The sequence below is a fragment of the Colletotrichum jinshuiense genome, chromosome 9, assembly GCF_051148585.1.
Source record: "Colletotrichum jinshuiense chromosome 9, complete sequence".
Taxonomy (NCBI): Eukaryota; Fungi; Ascomycota; class Sordariomycetes; order Glomerellales; family Glomerellaceae; genus Colletotrichum; species Colletotrichum jinshuiense.
The window spans coordinates 3,019,489-3,039,392 of NC_139316.1; the positions used below are offsets into that span (position 1 = coordinate 3,019,489).

Sequence of the window (19,904 nt, forward strand, 5' to 3'; positions counted from 1 at the left end):
TAAATGCGACCGACAGCTTGACAGAAAGATCGTGAAAGTTTCCAAAACGATCAGCATGTGAACTGTGGCCACTCCAGATCCAGTGTCGTCAACGCCCCCTCGTCCAATACTTTCTAAAAGGGATTCAAAGAGGCAAGTCACTTCCCCAAGCATTGCGGGGAGGATTGCCGTCTTGAGTCAGACCCAAGTATCGGATTGCTGGGGAACAATCCACTTCCCCGCGGGGGGAGTTAGCGAGACCAATCTAAGCTTAGTTAGGCGATATATCCCGCGGGATCTAGCCATCGAAGGCGAAAAGGAGTATGGGACGGCCCTAGCGAGCCAACAGATCACCGGATTCCCCATATTCTCCAAACTTGCCCCAATCTTTGAGGCTTGGCCGTCGACGGCTGCCACGGCTGGAACATTGATCATGCCCGAGGCATCCTTGCTCCCCAGCCTTCTCCGCGGAAATGGTTACCCTCTTGAGACGAAAACCCCACGGATCGTGGCATCTTAGCCATTGATGGACGCCCATTCCCCCGCCTTAAATCCAGCAAAGGGTGTGACGATGCCCGAGATATCCCCCCCGATCTGTTGACGCATCCCTACCCAAAAATGTGTCTGCCATGCATTCCCCGCGGAACTTGTCCTGCGCTTGTCTTTGACCCTTCCATCGCAGTGCCGCCTTGTGGATGATGCCCCCTCTTTCCAATTCCGGACTCCCTCTCCAGCAAGCTAAGTATTCTCGACAGTTTAGTTGGAGGGGGGGTTGTGACGTGCACAATGCGGAGATGGGTGTCGCAACTAGTGGAGAAGCGGCGTCGCGGGGAGTTTTTCCTTTCTCGCCCCGTCCAAAGAGGAATTTCTCCAGCGTCTATTTGCAGCTCTCGTGACACTATTTCTCTTCTAGTGTCCCACATGCGATTGTTTATTTAGATCGAGACGGCGTCCGCTCACTCAACGGCGGAAGATCATAGAAAAATCAACGCAATCCCGTCTTCTCACCTTATTCTTTGCCTTCTGCTTCACAGATCTTTGAGATCTGGCTACCGACATGGCGCTCGAAACGCTCTCGGTCTTCTCTAAGGCCCCTTATGCCACGGGCTTTTTCTTCGTTGTATTATTTTACCTAGTCGTTTATCCCCTGTTCGTGTATTTCAAGGACTCAAAAGGTTCGTGTCCGCCTTCTCTATCTACCAGGGCAACACCCGCTAACATGTAAACATAGGCCTGCGCAAGTTCCAAAACTTCAGCACATTCTCCGGTGCATACAACATCCCCTTCATGATTCTAGCCCGGACGGGTGCCAGATCAACTCATCTCGTTCGCCTCCACAAGGAAAAGGGCCCAATCCTCCGCACTGGCCCCAACACTCTCTCGTTCAGTGATGTCCGTGCTATCAAGGATATCTACGGTCACGGAACTCCCTGCATCAAGGACGAGTCCTACGACCTGACTGCCGGTTCTCACTTCCACCTCGCTGACGTTATCGACAAACACGACCATGCCAAGAAGCGCAAGGTCTTGTCCTCGGCCTATGCCCTGAAGAATCTGGAGGGATGGGAACACAAGGTCGCCGACAAGGTTGACAGGCTTTTTAAGCAGCTCGACAAGCGCTGCACCGACCCACTCCCCAAGGGCCAGATGTTCCCCGAGCCAAAGGACTTGACCGTCGACTATCGCAAGTGGGGCAACTTCTTCACACTCGACGCCATTGCCGATATTGGTCTCTCCGAGCGCCTCGGCCTGCTCGACCGCGGCCACGACAGAGTCTTGGCTCGGCGAAAGGACGGCACCACCTGGGAGGTGCCTCTCCGTGACTCCCTCTACCCCATCGCCCGGAAGCAATCCCTCCTCGTCTGGACCTACGAGAACTACAAGCTCATCGACAAGCTGTCCAACATCATCCCCCGGTACCGCCAAATGAGCGAGGCTTCGAAGGGCTGGGATGGAATCGTGCTGCAGCTCTCCTCTCAGCGTCTCAAACGTTACAATGACGGCGAAAAGCTCGACGATTTCTTCCAGGCCCTAATGGAGAACAAGAATGGCGAGGCGAACAACCTGGAATGGGGCGAGATCGTTGCCGAAATCAACATCATGATGAACGCCGGCAGCGTGACCACTGCCATTGCGGTTACCAATGTCTTGTACCAACTACTGAAGAACCCCAAATACCTCAAGCGCCTCCGCGAGGAGGTTGACAGCGTCCTCGACCCTGACGAAGTCATCGCCCCCTACGACAAGGTGAAGCACCTACCCTACCTGCGCGCCTGCCTCGACGAGTCTCTCCGCCTCTTCCCTCCTACGCCTCAGGGCCTGCCTCGCAAGACCCCGCCCGAAGGCATGCACATCATGGGGGAGTGGGTGCCGGGGAACACCACCGTCAGCATGTCCGGTGTCGTGGCGCACCGCGACGAGACCGTCTTCCCGGAAGCCGACAAATACGTCCCCGACAGGTGGCTCGGCGAGAAGGGCAAGGAGCTGCAGCCCTACTTCCTGGCCTTCTCCGCTGGCGCGAGAGGCTGCATCGGCCGCAACATTTCATATCTCGAGCAGGCCGTGCTGCTGGCGTCGGTGGTCCACAGATACGAGTTTGCGCTGCCACGTGATTTCGAGATGAAGCGCGAGGAGACCATGAACTGGCTGCTGGGAGATATGCCCATGAAGATCTGGAGGCGGCAGCTGGAGGACGTGGAGGCGAACTAGACTTCCACTAATAGACTTACGACTTACGGTAGTTTTGTGCATTTGGCGTTGGCGAGGTAGATATCAACAAATTGATAACTCCCCAAATACGAGATTTTTCTACACTTGGAGATGCGGGTTCAAGGGCGCACACACCAGTTGAATGCTACGCGTAGAACGCCGCACCTCGAAGGTTGCGGCCAAAAATATCCGGGCATTCTGACTCCCTTGCGTACAGTGTAAGAGCATTTCCCTAACTGCCTTAATAAGCAGTTCGGGTTGGGAAATTCTGTTCTATTGTTCCATGAGCAGGCCACCATAATTGACCGCTACCAGCACTCGCTACAGCACAACAACGCTTTGCTTACCTAATAAGACTGTGCTTTCCACCTGCCTTCACACACGGCAGCAAGGCCCCGATGAATGCCCGGATGCTCTTGGCCGCCGCCATTGTATGAAACTCATCGCTCATCTCACATTAAAAAGTTCAACTCGCTTTGTTTAGTCGTTTATAAAATTCCCTTATGGACGTATGGATGTATGGATTGCAAAGTCAACGACAACCGAAATGTAATGCGGCGAAAAGGTTTGTGGTTGGCGCCAGTGCTGATGCATGATGAACCACCGTAAAATTCGTTGCCGTCGGATCAGTATGATTGTAAGACAATTGGCTATGGGCCGTGACTAGGGGACAGCAATGGAGGATAATAGGGATCAATTGGTTGTGAGAATCTAACTTGGCCCTTCTTGCAGCCTTCTGGCTGCGTGGATCTATGTGGGGCCGGTCGGGCCGGGCCGGGCCGACCTATCGCCGGGTCCGCGCCGGGTCCGCGCCGGGCCTACGCTGCAGCCTTGTTCCATGGCATCTCTCGCCCTCGGCCTCAGGCACCTAATATCCTTGCAGTGGTCTTCCAATGTAATACAAATGCTCAGCTGTCGAATAAGAAATCTAGCCGCTTATTCCCCTCAGAAGTAGTGTTACTTAAATATGTTGATTTCTCTTGATCAGTCATACTATTCCATTTCTCACGCTTGTACTTGTTCCTAAGTGTATAATAGACCTTGGCAAAGGCATACGCAAAGATTGTTCCCACAGTAATGGCAATCAAGTTCTTGTTTCCTCGGTGGTAGTAAGGTTTGTCATCCTCTCGATAGATGTTGGACGAGGCAATTCCAGACAGCTGGATGGTGATGTTATAGAGTGCAGCACTGATTGCGCGGGTTCTGACTGAATTTGAGAGTCGGCTACACCATCCAACATGTGCCGCATGAGTGGAGGGCTGGCCGAGAATCATGAAAGTGACAGCATACTGACTCCACGGGGACAGCTTCTCGATTGACGTGTACTCGATGATGAGCAGTGGAAGAACCCAAACCTGGGAAAGCAGTCCGATAATGGCGATTTGATGGAACCGCTCGGTAAGATACGTCGCTAAAAGTAGACCGGTAGCTGCGAAGACGGTAGGGGGTATAGCTAGCAATGTAACCGTAAATGTGTTGAAACCCAATGCCTTGAGAGACAAGGTGAGATATGTCTTGGGAGGAGAGGTGGGAATCTCGAACAGAATCCCGATCACATAGACAGGCCATAGGTCGTAATCCTTGAGACTCTTCCAAAGCATTCCCAGAGAGAGGGCCTCTCGGTTGTGCATGCCGCTCTTTGACGGGTCATCGCGCAGGACCCGATTAACAATAATTTTCTCCTCCCGCTCGGTGAAGTAGCCCTTGGGATTCCACCAGGTTTTCGTCTGCGTCGGGCCGGGAACAAGGAAGAGGAAGCTGGACGCCCCAATGACTAAGCTGACCAGTGCCTCGATCAAGAACAGCCACCTCCAACCCTCCTTTCCCGCCACCCCACGCATGTGTAGGATACCGTACGCCATGAAAGAGGCAATGACACCGCTCATAGAATCTACGAACCAGAAAAGGGCCAGGCGGATTGGCATTTCGGTCTTCTTGTAAAAATATGAGAGGTATAGAATGGCGTCGGGGATGAATCCACCCATGAAGAGCCCAATGAAGAATCGACAAGCGAAGAATCCAGCCCGGTTGTGCATAAAGAACTGCCCGCCCGATGCGAAACTCCAGAGCATTATCTGAACGGGAATCCAGCGATCCGGCCCGAGTCGCTTTCCAATCATCTGAGAAGGGATTTCTGCCAGGAGAAAACCCACGCGATACATATTCTGGGCATTGTTGTAATCATTCGTGTTTATTCCAAGATCGTGAAGTAAATTATCGGCTGCAGCATTCCCGAGGTTGCCTCTGTCGATATTCAGGCCAAAAAACATAACCAGGACCCAGGCGAACACCTTGAGGTCAGTCCGGCGACGAACAGACTGTTCCTCTCGGTATGTCCAGCGCTCTTTTGGGTCAAATCGATGGGCGTTTTCATATTCCGCCGGAGGATAATAGAGAGGCCCAAGGGCCGGATCATCAAAGACGCTACGCTCGGTCGCGATGGCATCCAGATCTTTCGGTGTATTCCGGCGGGTAAGCGCTTCCCAGAAACCGATATTTTTGCTGGTGTCCTGAGGCTCAACCAAGTCGCTGGTGTCCTCCTTCGGCGAGTCGACGTCAAAGGAAGGCGTTTTCGTGTCAATGCCATGGTCGCCCGCTGACTTCCTCTGCGTGCCAGCGGGAACCTCGATGACAGGGGGTGTTTGAGGACTCATCGCGACACGCTGATCAAGCGTAGGACGAATGCCAGTTGAAGTTCAAGAAAGAATGAGTGGGCTGGCTTTCACATATCTTATGGTAGCTGATGGTGATCACTGATGGGCTTTATACAAAACCTGGAAGTCATTTCAACATGTGGCAAATAGAACCGCAAGCCCAGGGCGCACATCATCACCATCCAACTATACGTGCTGCCCGATTTCGCATGATGTGACGCGGCGATGGCTCTGATGCCTGTCTACCCGCTCGTATCATATGCTCCCTGCTGGGAAAGAAAATTTCAATATTCTGCTTCTAGCAATGAAACTGCAGTAAAGATAAGCTTTTAGTTGGTTTCTCGGCATCGATCATCCGAAACTCATCACGACATTATGGAGAAGTATGAGGATTGCCCAGGCCCACATTCCTGGAGACATCCCGGACTACCACATGCGGGATGGCGCTTGGCGAGGCACGGGGAACTACCCAATTCCACTCTCGCGCGCTGCATGATAGGGAATCTAGCCACCATTAGCCCTTGTTTCCCTCTCTTTAAGTGCTCACTCACTTTCTTACTGTTAAATTTCTCCACGCTTTCCTTGTACCCCCTGTCCTCAACCCAACGGTTTGGAGCAGAGGACTTCGGTGTCCCAGGGAACAAGGTCCATAAGGCCCATTAGGCATGGGAAGACATCGGCTCCGATGTTACCTGCGAGACTTTCTGACCGCCGCATTCGGAATGGATTAGACGAAAACGTGGGGGGCATTGAGATGTCAGACTTTGCCAAAATTATGTTTAGTGGCCCTTGACCTATCCTGCGTTGTCTGCCAACCTCGAGCACCTGCAACCTCGCATTTGCCCACAATTGAAGCCATCATGAAACCGGCAGCAAACATGACCATTCTCTGTCGTCAATACAATTATTTTTATCTCGTAGTTACATATAACATTAACTGTAGAGAAGAAATGACACAATTGACTATGAGTTTCCAATGTCTTGATAGAGCGCCCAGTTATATTCATGATCTAGGCCCCGCCACACTGAACGGAAGGTTGTTGTACAATTCCAAGCCGGTCTTGTTTGTCTCAGGGTGCTCCACATCAAGATCCCACTTATCCGGGACAGAGAGGCCAGCATCAAGATGGTGCTTGTTCAACAAAATGGAGATGCCGTCTCTGAAAAGCCATGGGTCATTCGTCCGTCTTTGCCAGTCTTCCAGCCGATTCCGCAATTCTTCGAGCTCGGCCTGGTAAGCTGGATCTTTTGCCAGATTTCTTACTTCGTTCGGGTCCTTGGACAAGTCGTAGAGTTCCTCTGCCGGGCGGAAGAAGTAGTCTTTCAACTGCCTTTGGCCAATCATCTTGGGGCTAGTTTCGGCATTTCGAATGTCCTCCCAGGTTAGCGAACCGTAGATGTCGTTTGCGAAGGGAAAGTCGAGCCTCCAAGCAATATTGCGGTGGTACTTGTAACGTCTGGTTCGGATGTAACGGGTCGGCCAGTAGTTTGTGGACTCGTGGAATGTGTGGGAGCCGAAGACGTGGTCCCATTCGACGAGCTCCTGTTTTTCGTTGATTATTTCGAAGAAGGATCGACCAGAGAGCTGCTTCTTAGGCTCCTCTGACGCAGCCCCTAAAGTCCAGTCCAAGATGGTGGGCAGTACATCCACATAGGAGACCAGGTTTTGGTTCACAGATGGTGCTGAGCCGGGGCGTCTGATGATGAGGGGGAGACAAACTCCGGCGTCGTACAATGTCGTCTTTGAGTTCAGGAAAGGAGGGCCGTTGTCGCTCATGAAAATAACCAGGGTATTATCAGCAAAGCCAGAATTCTCTAGTTCCTGGAGAATCATGCCAATGCCCTGATCCAAGCGGCTAATTGCTTCGGCGTACTCGGCAAGCTCTTGTCGTGTTCCCGACGTATCTGACAGAAATCCAGGGACGACCATATCCTCGGGCCGATATTTGACTTGCTTGATCTTTTCATCGACTGGCTCGTCATTGCCGAAGCCGCCACGCGTACGGTCACGGTGGGGGTCATGATAACCCACGGTCAGAACGAATGGTCGCCCATCCTCTTTCGACCCTTTGAAGAACTCCGCAGCACGCTGAGATGACCACCAAACATCTCTAGTCAGGCTCTCTGCTCTCCATTCCCAAGGATACACGCTGTCAGGGCCGACGTGAACTTTTCCAATGATGCCTGTGCGAACCCCGTTCTTGGCAAGTAGAGATGGTCCGGTCTCGATGTGATCGAATGTCATGAAATGGTGTTTCCCGCTGTTCAGCCCGTACTGACCATTTTGATGTGTATGAAGTCCGGTGTAGATGGTGGAACGACTTCCGCTGCAAGATGCTGTGCTGGCGAAGGCTTTGTCAAACCTGATGCCTTCTGCAGCAAGCAAGTCGATGTTCGGCGTTGAAATGTAGGAACAGCCATAGCACCCAAGCTGCTTTCCGAGGTCGTCCGCAACAAGCAAAAGGACGTTCTTTCCGGACATGGTGAATATTGGTACTCAGAAATCAGTAAAGTCTGTGATCAGTGCATCAGGAGAAGTTCAGGTACCACGATGCCGTCTGCAGAAAATAGAAATCGTCTGTAACCAATAAACAACACGAGTGGGCCATGTCCCAACAGCGTGGTTATGGTGCGACATGTCAATGAATGGCGCCATTGGAACTTATTTTGACTATGTAGGGGAGATGCCGCTTTCCCGGCCTTATCGGTGGCTGTCTCTCAGTGTATCACATGTATAAAATATGTTACAGCCTTTTCTGGCCACAATTATATTTAGCCGCCGGATGTCGGCAGCCAGCGTCTTGCATTCCACCAATACAATATCGCTACAATAAGGTCTATGGGAATAACTTTTTGGATATAAGCCGGTTGGAAGACCCCTCGGTCACGTCATTACAGGGGTTTCTGTAACTTGGAACCTCTATGTTCGTCGTTTTCTAAATCCACAGCCCACAATGTGCTTCGTCAGCCATAGGTTACTGGTGCCTGAATAAGTGGGATCGAATCCCTTCCGTTCTCTTATTACATGGCGTCTCATTTCTCAGTTCTCGAAATAAGCGGCGCTGCTTTGTGGCTAGAGAGTTTGCAGTTAGTGTCTATGTATGCATCAGAGAGCCTCTAGTCTAAAACGGGTTGGAGGCCCGATGTCACATCAGCACCGTTGAATAACAACAAGCTCTTCTTGAGCCTTTTTGATTTAGTAGCCGTAGTCATGGCTCAGTGTAAGTCGATATGCTTTCAGGGTTCATCATCCTCGCCGGCAACCTCATCCGACATTTTTTCCCACAATCCCAACACTATAGTTTGGGTTTGAATGTCGTGATCATGGCGGAAATGTCTATCACAGTTGCTAGCCAATGTTTTCAAATACTATTTCTATAAGTAGGTCTCGGGCCAGTGCACGAGATGATATTTCTCCATGTTGGTTCTTCAGAAACGCTCAACAATGAAGGCCTTATTTCTTGCCAGTATTCTAGCATTGCGGGTGGCCGCTCAACTGACTGGTCCCGTCGGTCCAACTACTAAACTGGACCAGAAGACCAATGAATGCAATATCTTGAATTATGGGGCTATCAATGACAATTCGACAGATGCATCGAGCGCCATTGAGAGTGCCTTCAAGAACTGCGTTCTATCACACCCGGGAAGTCGTCTCGTGGTTCCCGAGGGTGAATATCTCATCAAAAGAACCGTCATACTTCAAAATGGCACCAACTGGGCCTTCCAGCTCGATGGTCTAATCACTCTTGCTTATGGAGGTAACTGGACCGTTGACCGTGAGTTGATCTTGCAGGGCTTTGCTGGAGTTGAGCCGCTGAACGCAACCATCAATGGCGAAGGTGATGGCCTTTTCTTGCAAAATGGAATCACAATTATCAATCGTACGTTCTCAATATTACGGGCGGGAACAACTGGCTGAATTTGTTTAGCGGTCGATTTTGAGTTCTACTCTAAGAATGGAAAGGGTGCCATTCAAGGCCAGGGCTACCTCTACAGAAACTTGGCAAAGTACTTACTCCGGCAGCATTTGAAGACAAAAGCTGACGCTTCGATAGCACCTTCCGTCCTCGACTTGTCCGCCTTATCTCGCCTATCAACACCACAGTCCACGATCTCATCCTGGTTGACAGTCCAAAATTCCATATTGTTTTTGACTTCGCTGTCAATCTTGAAGTCTACCACCTGACAATCCGTGGAGCGAACCTTGGTTCATACGATGGTGTGGACGTTGTGGGTACTAACTATTGGATTCATGACATTGAGGTTAGTACTGTCTGAGTCGATTGGGTGCTTCTCAAACTCACGTACAGTCACAGGTCACGAACAGAGACGAGTGTGTCTCAGTCAAGAGTCCCTCCAACCACGCCCTTGTTGAAAATCTTATTTGCAATCAAGCAGGATCTGGAATTTCCATTGGCAGTCTGAACGTATCTGCGTCGATCGCTAATATTGTAAGATCAACGCTAGCTAACAAGAAGATCTGTGCTAGTCAACTAATGTTGTTTAGCATGCACGAAACATCAGCATCATTCAGGGAAACAACATCGCCTTCATCAAGACATATCCTGGAGGCTCGGGCTACGTCACCAACGTGACTTTTGAGAACTTCCGTTCCAAGGCATCTCTTTACGGACTGGATGTCAATCAGTACTGGCAAAACACCTTTGAACCTGACACTGGCGCCGTTGCCTTGAGCAACTTGGTTTTCAGGAACTTCACGGGTCAGTCCGCACAAAAGTGACTCATTTACTCACAAGCCATGCTAAAAATAAATGATACCAGGGTCGATCGCAGATGGAGCGAAGCGACCGCCTTTATACCTGATCGCCAATGATCTGACTTACGCCAAAAACGTAATTGTGGAGGACTTCAGTCTCTGGACAGAGTCAGGCACTTACGTTGTCAACAAAATTAGCAACATCTTTGGGACCGGCGACAATTCCTATGGGACGGGAAATGGCATTCAAAGCCTGGCACCAAAAGGATCACCAACGCCCTACACCAGTACCTACACTGTTACGGCCTCTCCAACTAGTTGGACGGCTCCTCCTTCCCCAACTTGGGCAGTTCCTAACACCGGGTATGGAAGTAAGTTGGCCGCCTGCTCGCGATTACAAAGTATTCGTGCTAACATTTTCAGCTGATGTGCCCATTCCTGTATATACGCCGGCTCCTCTCTGGAAGCCCGAGGGTGATTACGAGAAACACTATTGGGGATCTTTCTAGGTCTCATCTAGTATATGGCGTTTAAGTAGTAGAGGTGCACTCTTGGAGTTTCTGGGGTACTGTTACTGGGGTTTGCGCAAGCCTTCAAATCAAGCTTTGTCCCGGTTCCTTGGCATTTCTTGGTACTCCTTGGCATTAGGAAGCGCCTCAACAACTCTATCGAGTATATTTAATGCAATGTGTCAACCTGCACACTTACTTTAGTCCGTTCAGTGAGTCCGAAATTGGCAGAAGAACCCTAGCATATCAAGGCGTGGCAAAAACATTCAAGCAAATGCTCCATGTAACAATCAGAGTCTCACATTTCCTAACGTTGCCATTTTTTGCGATGAATGGTCTTTCAATTGGTGCTCGTGTTGGTGCTAGCCCGATATAATAGAGCCTGTGCCGCAAGAGCCTGCATTTGAGATCACAGCATCTGAGTCCCTGTTGACGTGATCACTCTCTGCTCCACCGTCCCGCGTCCAGGGCAAGGGGTTGAATGGACAAGAGCCGCCTTGCGGCCCGAAGCTTTTACGTTAAACATCGACAAGTTTCCAATCAATAACTCATTGAGACTTCGCGCCCCGTGAATTTCTCCGTCCGATTCACTTGCCATGCGGCTTAGATGATTCTCATTCGCCGACTCGGTTGCGGCATATTACATTGTCGCATGGCTGTGGGTTGCATAACCAACAATGAACGTCAGCGAGCCACATACGGTGACATGCTACACCCTGGGTTTTGGCCGATGACCCTCTGTTTTTCGCCTCAAATTCATTCAATCAGAGCTGTCCAGTATTGCATTGACTGGTCTTCCGAGGAAATGTCTGCTTCGAACTGGATTCAGGCGGGGTTCAGCGACGAGGTCTATAGTATTGCACCATCGGGGAGCATGTCGCTGTAACAGCAGATTTTGCATCGGGTAATCTTCTATTGTCCGGGATATAAAGCCTAGTTAGAATGAATCGCTTTTAAACAAGAGTTTAGTTGCATCTCCGATCTTGAGTCTTGTCTTTCTGAGGCTCTGGTCTGTCATCTCTTCGCCTCACAAAGATGTCTGGTGCACCGAGCATGCCAAGCACGCCAAGCGTGAATTCTGCCATCGACCAGAAGGCCACGCCCGTACCAGCAACCATCACAGATAAATCCCAACCGTCCGGTTCCAAGAGCAATGCATCTGCAGGGGTCTGGGCAGTCGGCGCATCGGCACAAATGTACGAGCCTATTCTCGAGTATGAAGGCCGACACCGATACGATCCAACCGCGACCTGGTCGGAGCAGGAGGAAAAGAAGCTCGTGAGGAGGGTATGTGCTCCTGATTTCGTCTTAGAAGATAGACACAGTCTGTACAGAATGAAGGAGGCTTGAGACTGACTTCCCACGCCGAAGATTGACTACAAGATCTGCGCATGGGTGTGTATTATGTTTTTCGCACTACAGCTGGACCGCGGCAACATCAATCAGGCAAACTCCGACAATATGCTGGCTGATCTTGGCCTTTCCACGAACCAATACAACTACGGTATGACGATCTTCTACCTATGCTTCCTCTGCGCCGAACTGCCGTCGCAGATGATATCCAAAAAGCTTGGCCCGGACGTGTGGATCCCTATTCAGATGGTGTCTTGGAGCATTGTCGCCACCTGCCAATGCATCATCAGGGAGGAGAAAGGCTTCTACGCCACTCGCGCTCTGTTGGGTCTCATAGAGGGTGGCTTCATCCCGGATGCCATTCTGTATCTCTCGTACTTTTACAACAGCAAGGAACTGCCCATCCGCATGAGTTATTTTTACTGCGCATCTTTTCTAACGCAAATCATTGCTGCATTTCTCGCGTTTGGGATCTTGCACTTGCGAGGCACCGGCGGCTGGGAAGGTTGGCGATGGCTGTTTGCCCTTGAGGGCGGCCTGACGGCCTTGATTGGTGTCTTCTCGTGGTTTTACCTGCCACCTAGTCCCACCCAGACGGCAAGTTGGTTCCGCGGCAAGGATGGCTGGTTTACGGAGCGTGAAGAAATCATCATGGTCAACCGTATTCTGAGAGATGACCCGAGCAAGGTAAGCCTCGTTCATATGGGTTGTAGGAGTTGGTTTGCTAACTTCAGGGCTCTAGGGCGGAATGCATAACCGTCAAGGCTTGACTTTGAAGCTCCTCTGGTCCGCGCTTTCGGACTGGGACCTTTGGCCGATCTACATCTACGGTCTTACGCTGTTGATCCCCGTCAGGCCGATTGACCAATACCTGACCATCAACCTCAAGGCTCTGGGTTTCAACACGTTCCAGACCAACCTCCTCACTATCCCAGGATACGTCCTCTTCTTGATCCAACTCGTCTTCTGGTCTTGGGCCTCGGAGCGCTACAACAACCGCATGCTCACCGTGTTTATGTACTCGGTCTGGGTATTCCCTCTCGTCTTGGCCCTAGAGCTTCTCCCTGCGGGTTCCAGCCCCTGGGATTGGTACGCTGTTACTGCTATGATTGTTGGTTATCCATACGTACACTCAATTCTAGGTGAGCACTCTTCTTGAAACCCGCCGTTGTCTGAGCATATGATGTTAGTCAGTTACTAACGGCTTGAAGTCAGTTTGACATCCCGAAATGCAGGCTCGGTCCGCACGAGAACCGTGGGTAGTGCGTTATACAACATGACGGTTCAGGCCAGTAGCATTATTGGTTCAAATGTGTGTTTCAGTGAAATCCAAAGAAAAATTGTCCATGGAACATAGCTGACGACCTTTTCAGATCTACCAAGAAGACGACGCGCCGCTCTATCGCAGAGGCAACAAGGTGATCTTGGGCCTCATTGTGTGGAACGCTGTGTTTGCCTGGGTGATCAAAGCCTACTACATGTGGAGAAACAAGTCACGCGATAAGATCTGGAATGCCATGAGTCAACAGGAGAGAGACACTTATCTAGCGACGACCAAGGCCGAGGGGAGCAGAAGGCTTGACTTCCGGTTCGCGCACTAAATTGGCCCAAAATGCAATACTAGTAAATGAACAATTCAAAGAGCAAGTAAATGGGGCAAACTTTCTAGGCTCATTTATTTAGTTCAGGATTTGAACAGCAAGCCAAGATGGCATAAAGCGGCTTATGGGTACAAAAAGCATGATAGATCATGTAAAATATATGCCCAGCCACGCGGCCGCGGCAGCGCAACCCGGAGACCCAACCTCCCGGCTGCCGACAGCAGTATCTTTACCACTGCTGCTGCTGCCAACCTTCCTACTCCCTCTTTTATACACATATATAGAATACAGATCTAGTTCACAGCATTGCTTTTACTGCGTTGATTTACCACCCGTACGGGTATCGTGCGATACCAACAGAAAATCCTGCCTTCTCAATAGGTCCAAGATTGTGGTTGAAGTTGTGAGTTTGGGCCCTTCTATGCCACAAAACAAAGGAAAATGGACAGAGCGGAATTTGAACCCATGGACTTTCACTCTCCTTTAAGCGCCCCCTCGGTTTGGATTACCTAACACTCTCGAGAGCCTGAATGGGCTGCCGGACCCTCTGGGTCCTCGACACTCTGCCGTCTTGCCGCCAACCAATGTGGTCTACCTTGAGGATGGCCAGAGAAGAAATACGCTCTGCCACTGAGCTACCTGCCCTTGCTAGTTGTCGAGAGCTCTCCTATTGCGGTGTTAAATAATACTATGGTTGCCCAGTATGGCAGGCATGGTTGTTAGAAGGTGGGAACTCGGTACTGAACGCCTTGTGACATCTACACTGGGACAGGTACGGCCTGCCATGAAAGCACCAGGAAGTGAGATAGTCAGCACAGGTATTCCAGTCCATCAGCCTCCGTAACGCAAAGTTTGTAGTAAAGCGCGGATACACCTCCAGGGCTTAAAGCCTCCGAGCCGTGGGGATATCTCCAAAATGAGTGTACTGGGCGGAAGTTGAATCGGAGTGTGGTCGTCGGTACAGGATGTCCAACTATCGTGTGCCTGGGTCCGTGACTGCGTCACCAAGAGACGTTATCGATGCAGCTGCCGCGCCGTCGGTGCAACTGCTGTTGTGATTGAATGACGTAGGTCAAGATAGCATCCCTCACCTGCCTCCTGGAGTACTGTGGTAGGAAGGCACATACCTGTCTTGATCTAGGAAAGCATGGACGCTGGTGGGCCCACACGCAAAGGGATTTATTCGAGTCTTCCCCTCCTCGACCTTTCTCCTTTTCCTCTTCTTTCCCCCCCCGTCCATCATCAAGAAGATCGGCTACAACCCCAAGACTGTATGTTCGTCCCCATCTCCGGTTTCCACGACGACAACATGCCTCCTCCAACCACCAACAAGTCCCGTACGTTGCATGATTCTACCGCTTAGTGTTTTGCTGACCTTGCCCGTAGTCACGGGCAAGACCATCAACCCCCAAGGTTGAGTCTTCCGATACCATCGACAATGTCAAGTTCGAGATCCAATACACTTCGGGTGTCCTTGTTTTGATCATGTAAGTATTCTAACAAAGTAAAGACTCCGGTCCAGTCCCTTCCACCTCCCCCTCCCCGCTCCCGCGTCCGCGTTCGCGTTCGCGGTGAGCGCAACTAAGCGACGCTATCTTTTAGTTATTCAATTTCATTTGTGTCATGACTCACGTTTGGGAATGCTTGGACCGTCTTGGTTTTGGGGGCAATCCGGCGTTAACGATGCGTTACTATCACAACGCAATGGATTATACATTACCTACTACACATAGCAAAGTATGGCTGGAAAGAACGCTAAACACGTAATCTTCGCTTCTTTATTCCATATCATTGTTCCAGAACTAGAGCTGCTCAATATTCTCAGCCAGCTTCGTGGGTTGGCGAAGCCTCCCGTCATCATCGTTGCACAAAGAGAGCAGGATGATGGCCAGGGCCAGGGGTTGATTACGAAAGGTCACATGTTCCTGCATACTACGCTGGATGTTTCTTTGGTGGCTATGGCGGTCAACCCGACATATCGTTCCAAGACAACAGACTAGTCGTAAGTACTCAAATTCTCTTTGCATGCTTATCAAGTGGACGATAGCCTTCGGCTGACTCTAGGTCCGGAATTAGCGACGTAACCTCATCCCTTATCTTGAACCCCATGGCCTCGATCTCTGGAAACATGGCGCGTATCGACTTGTGCAGACTCCAATTGGCGCCGTTCGTGGCGTGCTCGATAAAGGCACGGCTCAGCATCCTTCGCCCCGTGATGGGGCACACGTCTACTGCGGCGTCGAGGCTATAGGGCCAGCCGACGCTGGTACCGCCGGTATCCGTTGTTCCCGGTGAAAGCCAGTCGCGGAATCTGTTTATCAGTGCGTCACGGATGGCAGGGCTATCGTCACAGTCAGAGCATATTTCCTCCGGGGAAAAACAGAAGAGAGCCTGCTCACTGTGGCACCAGATCGATCGTCATGCGATGGGGTATGAAGCGTTGGCGTCTAGTTGGGCGGATCATCTCGGGCATGAGAGCGTAGTTCGTCGCCGTGGGTAGAATATTCCACTTTTGCCCGTGTTAGTCTTCCGTGTCTGCATCGAAGGCTGTCCGAGGGGCGTCGTCCGTAAACGAATTAGGCTTACCCGCATGTATGTCGTGTAAAGGGCGATGCTTGCCAGTTTCACGAACACATCATAGTCTGCGACATTTTTTACCAACTCGCAGGCCCATGAGTGGGCGTCGTAGGGGTCATGAGGTTCGCGATCGCGGAAGAAGAGTTCCAGGTCGATGCGGTCGGACGGCCCCAGAACCTGAAGGGCCGGGACGCCGTTGGAGAGCATCTCCATGGCGGCGTCCCTGTAGCTGTAGAAAATGTTGGACAGAGGGCTGCTATCCGAGGCCATGAATGAGGGGAGGCGATACTCGTCAGTCTGCAAGTTCAACAGCTGTCGGGCTTGGACCGTTGCGGGATAGTAGTTTGCCCGTACAGCGCTGGACAGGGGAAGGTTGCCGAAGCCCTCCACAGCGCCCGGGGGGAGGAAGCCGCCGGGGTACAAGGACGTTGCCCGACGCCGCGCCGCCCTATCCGCCTTGGTGATGGCTTGGATAAATTCCTGGGCCCTGTGTTCTTCGGGTTTAACAGGCAACCCAGGGTCGCCAACGTCTATTTCCTGCATGTAACTTAGTACCGTCCTTTCGGTTTCTCATTCCGAGATGATTTGCCGGTGTACGAACTTGACAGGTTGTATCATCCGCATTGAAATCAATGCCTTCAACACGGTGAAGAAGATAGTGCATCTTGTCGATATGCCAGGGGACTATTCCCGGCGGAAGCGGAGGCTCATCATCTTGCTCCGGTTTAACGATCTTGTCGATGCTTTCCTCGGGTTGTCTAGTCCGTCCGACGTTGGGCTCGTCGTCGGAGCTGCTGCTATGTCGCTTCCTTGTTACGCCCTCGCCATCTTTGAGCCGCTGAAGAATGGCCTCCGGCGAGTCGTTGACGGCAAGCCGAGCAATTATTTCGGCCTTTTTGTCGCCGCTGGCCGACTTGAGTTGGCTGAACAGCGACTTGAGCGTATCCACTTCGCCCTTCAGCTGGCGGTTGGCCTTGCGAATGCCCTGCATCCGGGTCTCGCCAAGGTCCGCCTCGTAGACGCACTCATGCCGCGTGGCCACACACCGGCCACAGGACGGCCGTTGGGTATCGCACTGATGCAACGTTCAGCGTCGTCAAACCTACGGGGGTGAGATTGCGCGTCGGATGCAGTGTACCTTTTGTCGCAGCTTCCTGCACTGCCCGCATGCTACCCGTCCCTTGGAAGGGTTAGAATCCAGGCCGGACTTGTCGTCGGACACCTCGCCGCGAGGCAAAAGAGGGCGCAGGCTAGTCGACATGATGGCTCCGGTCTCGAGTCTCGAGCGAGTGGATGCCGGCTAGCCAGACGCATCTTCGGTTTTCTCGCAAAGAGCTGATGTGTCCGTCCAGTCTAGGACGGAGGAGGTTCCGTCGAGAACCTGAAGACACCACAGGGACCCTGCAGCGGTGAGTGGGGAGGGGGGGTTCTGAGGTCCGCAGCGTGGGTGTGGGAGGATCCCAATCATTGGCGATTAGTAACCTCTCGCTGGGTGGCTGGTGTTGCTCGCCGTCGAAATGCCCAATCGGATAGCGTCCGTAACTCACTCGGCCACTCCCAGTAGCACTGCAGATGCCGGCGGAGGTTTAAGGGCGGTGGCATTTCGGTTGTGGGAGGGGCTGAGGGAGACCTTGTGGCCGTCAATGACATTAATTCACAGGGCGGGCGAGGCGGAGTTCAGCCCTAGCCCACATGGCTAATGATGCTTTCTTTTTCCAGGGCATTCCCTCGCCCAAATGTAACGCTGCTTGCTGCAAGATGCTGACAGCAAGGGAGTGCAAATGAGACCGGTAGCCAATAGCCACGGCCTGCTATCAAACGGTTACACAGTCTCAGTAGGTAGTGTGTCTTGGTTTTAGAATGGTCCGATTTGGTTTGGCGCGCCCAACTCCTGTTCTCACGATGGACAGTGACATTCGATCGCTGCGTAGCCCACACTCGAGCAAAAAAATAGGGGAGAATTAGGGAACACCCCGTGATGATCTACATGATCTATATGGCATCATTGCATTGTCAAGTTCGCGTCTATTATTCTGGCAACAAAGCATCCCGGAGCCGGGAATCTAGGACTCCCTTTCTCCACAATCGGCCGGGATCCGTAGCCATTTACTGTCCGTTGCCGTTGTTCACCAACAAATTCGGCGATCCCTTGGGGTCTCCGACGACGCCCGGGAGGGCCAGCTCGAGGATTCTATCCGTGACCTGCTTCGGCGTGGCAAAGCCGCCCTCCAGACCCCGCAAGTAGCACACCAGCCCGGCAACGAGCGGCGCCGCCATGCTGGTGCCCGTCTTGGTCGCCGTGCCCGTGTCGGACGTGTGGCTGGCGCTGATGATATCCTGGCCGGGCGCGAAGACGTCGAGCTCCGGGCCGTAGTTGCTGCCGTAGATGTCCGCGATAATGTTCACGCGGCCGCGGTCGGGGCGCGTCATGCCGACGGTGAAGGACTCGGGCAGTCTGGCCGGGCTGGAGTTGGCGGCTGGCTGGTTCTCGTTGCCCGCTGCGACGACGACGAGAATGTCCTGGTTGTAGGCCGCGAGGACGGCGTTGTCGAGGGCCGTGACGTTGTTGGCGCCGAGCGACATGTTGATGACAGACTTGCCCTGCGCGCCTTTGGAGATGATGTCGTTCACCGTCCACGAGAGTCCGGTGAGAATGGACGAGATGGAGCCCTAAGAGGCGTCAGTACATGAAGGAAAAGGGCCGACGAAAGGGGGAGAGTAAATACCGTAGAGCCATCAAACACTTTGATGTCAATGACCTTGGCCTTCTTGGCGACGCCGTAGGTCTTGCCGACGATGGTGGCCGCGACGTGGGTGCCGTGGCCGTCGGTGTCGGAGTTGGAGCCGGTCGGCGTGGTCGAGCCCGTCACGCCGTTAATACCGAAGCTGGCTCTGCCCTCGAACTCCTCGTGCGACAGCCGGATGCCCGTGTCGAACACGTACGCGGTGGTGCCCTCGCCGGCGGTGGTGTCGTAGACGTAGTCCTTCGACCCGGCCTGGAGGTGCGACAGGTCGCCCAGGCTCCAGATGCTGCTCGCCTGCGTCGTCAGCTCGCGCTTGCTGAACAGCGTCTGCTCCTGCTCAGTGGGGTCGACGAAGATGTCCTGGTCGAGCTCGACGACGAGGACCTCCTCGAGCTCCGAGATGGCGGCGAGGGTGGCGTCGTCGAAGCTGCCGCTGTAGGCGTTAAAGTCGCCGATCTGGAACGTCTGGTCCAGCGACCCCGCCGACCCGTCGCGGCGTCGGAGGAGGCTGCGCACGGCGTTGTGGTGCGCGGTGACGGACTCGGGGCTGGTGCCGGGCTTGAGCTGGATGATGTACTTGCCCGACATGAGGCCGGGGTCGGCGCGGCGGCCGACGCCGTTCGGCGCCGCGAGGGCGGGCACGACGGCGCCGAGGAGGGAGATCAGAGACGATGCCTTCATCTTGGTCGGTCACGAGGGGGTACTGCGACTTGGATCGAACACGCCCATCTCGGAGAAGGGGGGGCGACTGATTCCAACAGCGCCTTTAAAGCCGTCGCATCGCCATGGCGGTTGCGGAACCTCCTGTTCATGAGTCGGTCGAGATGGCCGGGGGCGTAGCCAACTTCCATATTCGCCATTGCGTGACACCGGGTCGTTGTCCTATTCAGGAAGCTCGAGGATTCCGCTGTCGCGGGTAGATCCGACCCCCGGCCGGCTCCTCTATTCGGTGTGAACCCGGTACTTCGCCCGCCTGGCCACCTGGCATCGCTACCACTCGACAGAAACGTCGGCAATTCGGCGGGTGGCTTCTTGACATGTACGTCGCCCAACCTCATGTG

General features: G+C 52.8%; 7 protein-coding genes across 7 annotated transcripts; 3 read left to right on the forward strand and 4 right to left on the reverse strand.

Annotated features, from left to right (window-relative positions):
* Window positions 1–1,036: 1,036 nt before the first annotated feature.
* On the forward strand, window positions 1,037–2,688 carry EsH8_IX_000795 (cytochrome P450; the record flags this gene model as incomplete). The annotated part of the gene is made up of 2 exons (XM_083267131.1): window positions 1,037–1,154; window positions 1,211–2,688. The coding sequence occupies 2 exons, from the start codon at window positions 1,037–1,039 to the stop codon at window positions 2,686–2,688; spliced, it is 1,596 nt and encodes a 531-aa protein (XP_083130696.1).
* Window positions 2,689–3,438: 750 nt separating this feature from the next.
* Window positions 3,439–5,342, reverse strand: EsH8_IX_000796 (major facilitator superfamily domain-containing protein; the record flags this gene model as incomplete). Its single annotated transcript, XM_083267132.1, has 2 exons — window positions 3,439–3,506; window positions 3,683–5,342. 2 exons carry the CDS (start codon window positions 5,340–5,342, stop codon window positions 3,439–3,441), a joined length of 1,728 nt encoding a protein of 575 aa, XP_083130697.1.
* Window positions 5,343–6,345: 1,003 nt separating this feature from the next.
* Window positions 6,346–7,824, reverse strand: EsH8_IX_000797 (alkaline-phosphatase-like protein; the record flags this gene model as incomplete). The annotated part of the gene is made up of 1 exon (XM_083267133.1): window positions 6,346–7,824. The coding sequence occupies one exon, from the start codon at window positions 7,822–7,824 to the stop codon at window positions 6,346–6,348; it is 1,479 nt and encodes a 492-aa protein (XP_083130698.1).
* Window positions 7,825–8,787: 963 nt separating this feature from the next.
* EsH8_IX_000798 (pectin lyase fold/virulence factor) lies at window positions 8,788–10,568 on the forward strand (the record flags this gene model as incomplete). The annotated part of the gene is made up of 6 exons (XM_083267134.1): window positions 8,788–9,223; window positions 9,272–9,350; window positions 9,398–9,605; window positions 9,850–10,063; window positions 10,125–10,430; window positions 10,483–10,568. The coding sequence occupies 6 exons, from the start codon at window positions 8,788–8,790 to the stop codon at window positions 10,566–10,568; spliced, it is 1,329 nt and encodes a 442-aa protein (XP_083130699.1).
* Window positions 10,569–11,603: 1,035 nt separating this feature from the next.
* On the forward strand, window positions 11,604–13,522 carry EsH8_IX_000799 (major facilitator superfamily domain-containing protein; the record flags this gene model as incomplete). Its single annotated transcript, XM_083267135.1, has 5 exons — window positions 11,604–11,855; window positions 11,940–12,608; window positions 12,664–13,063; window positions 13,157–13,233; window positions 13,295–13,522. 5 exons carry the CDS (start codon window positions 11,604–11,606, stop codon window positions 13,520–13,522), a joined length of 1,626 nt encoding a protein of 541 aa, XP_083130700.1.
* Window positions 13,523–15,532: 2,010 nt separating this feature from the next.
* On the reverse strand, window positions 15,533–17,360 carry EsH8_IX_000800 (Cys6 transcription factor domain-containing protein; the record flags this gene model as incomplete). Its single annotated transcript, XM_083267136.1, has 5 exons — window positions 15,533–15,863; window positions 15,922–16,031; window positions 16,109–16,636; window positions 16,701–17,174; window positions 17,238–17,360. 5 exons carry the CDS (start codon window positions 17,358–17,360, stop codon window positions 15,533–15,535), a joined length of 1,566 nt encoding a protein of 521 aa, XP_083130701.1.
* An 845-nt stretch (window positions 17,361–18,205) lies between these two features.
* EsH8_IX_000801 (S8 family peptidase) lies at window positions 18,206–19,524 on the reverse strand (the record flags this gene model as incomplete). The annotated part of the gene is made up of 2 exons (XM_083267137.1): window positions 18,206–18,769; window positions 18,826–19,524. The coding sequence occupies 2 exons, from the start codon at window positions 19,522–19,524 to the stop codon at window positions 18,206–18,208; spliced, it is 1,263 nt and encodes a 420-aa protein (XP_083130702.1).
* Window positions 19,525–19,904: the final 380 nt, after the last annotated feature.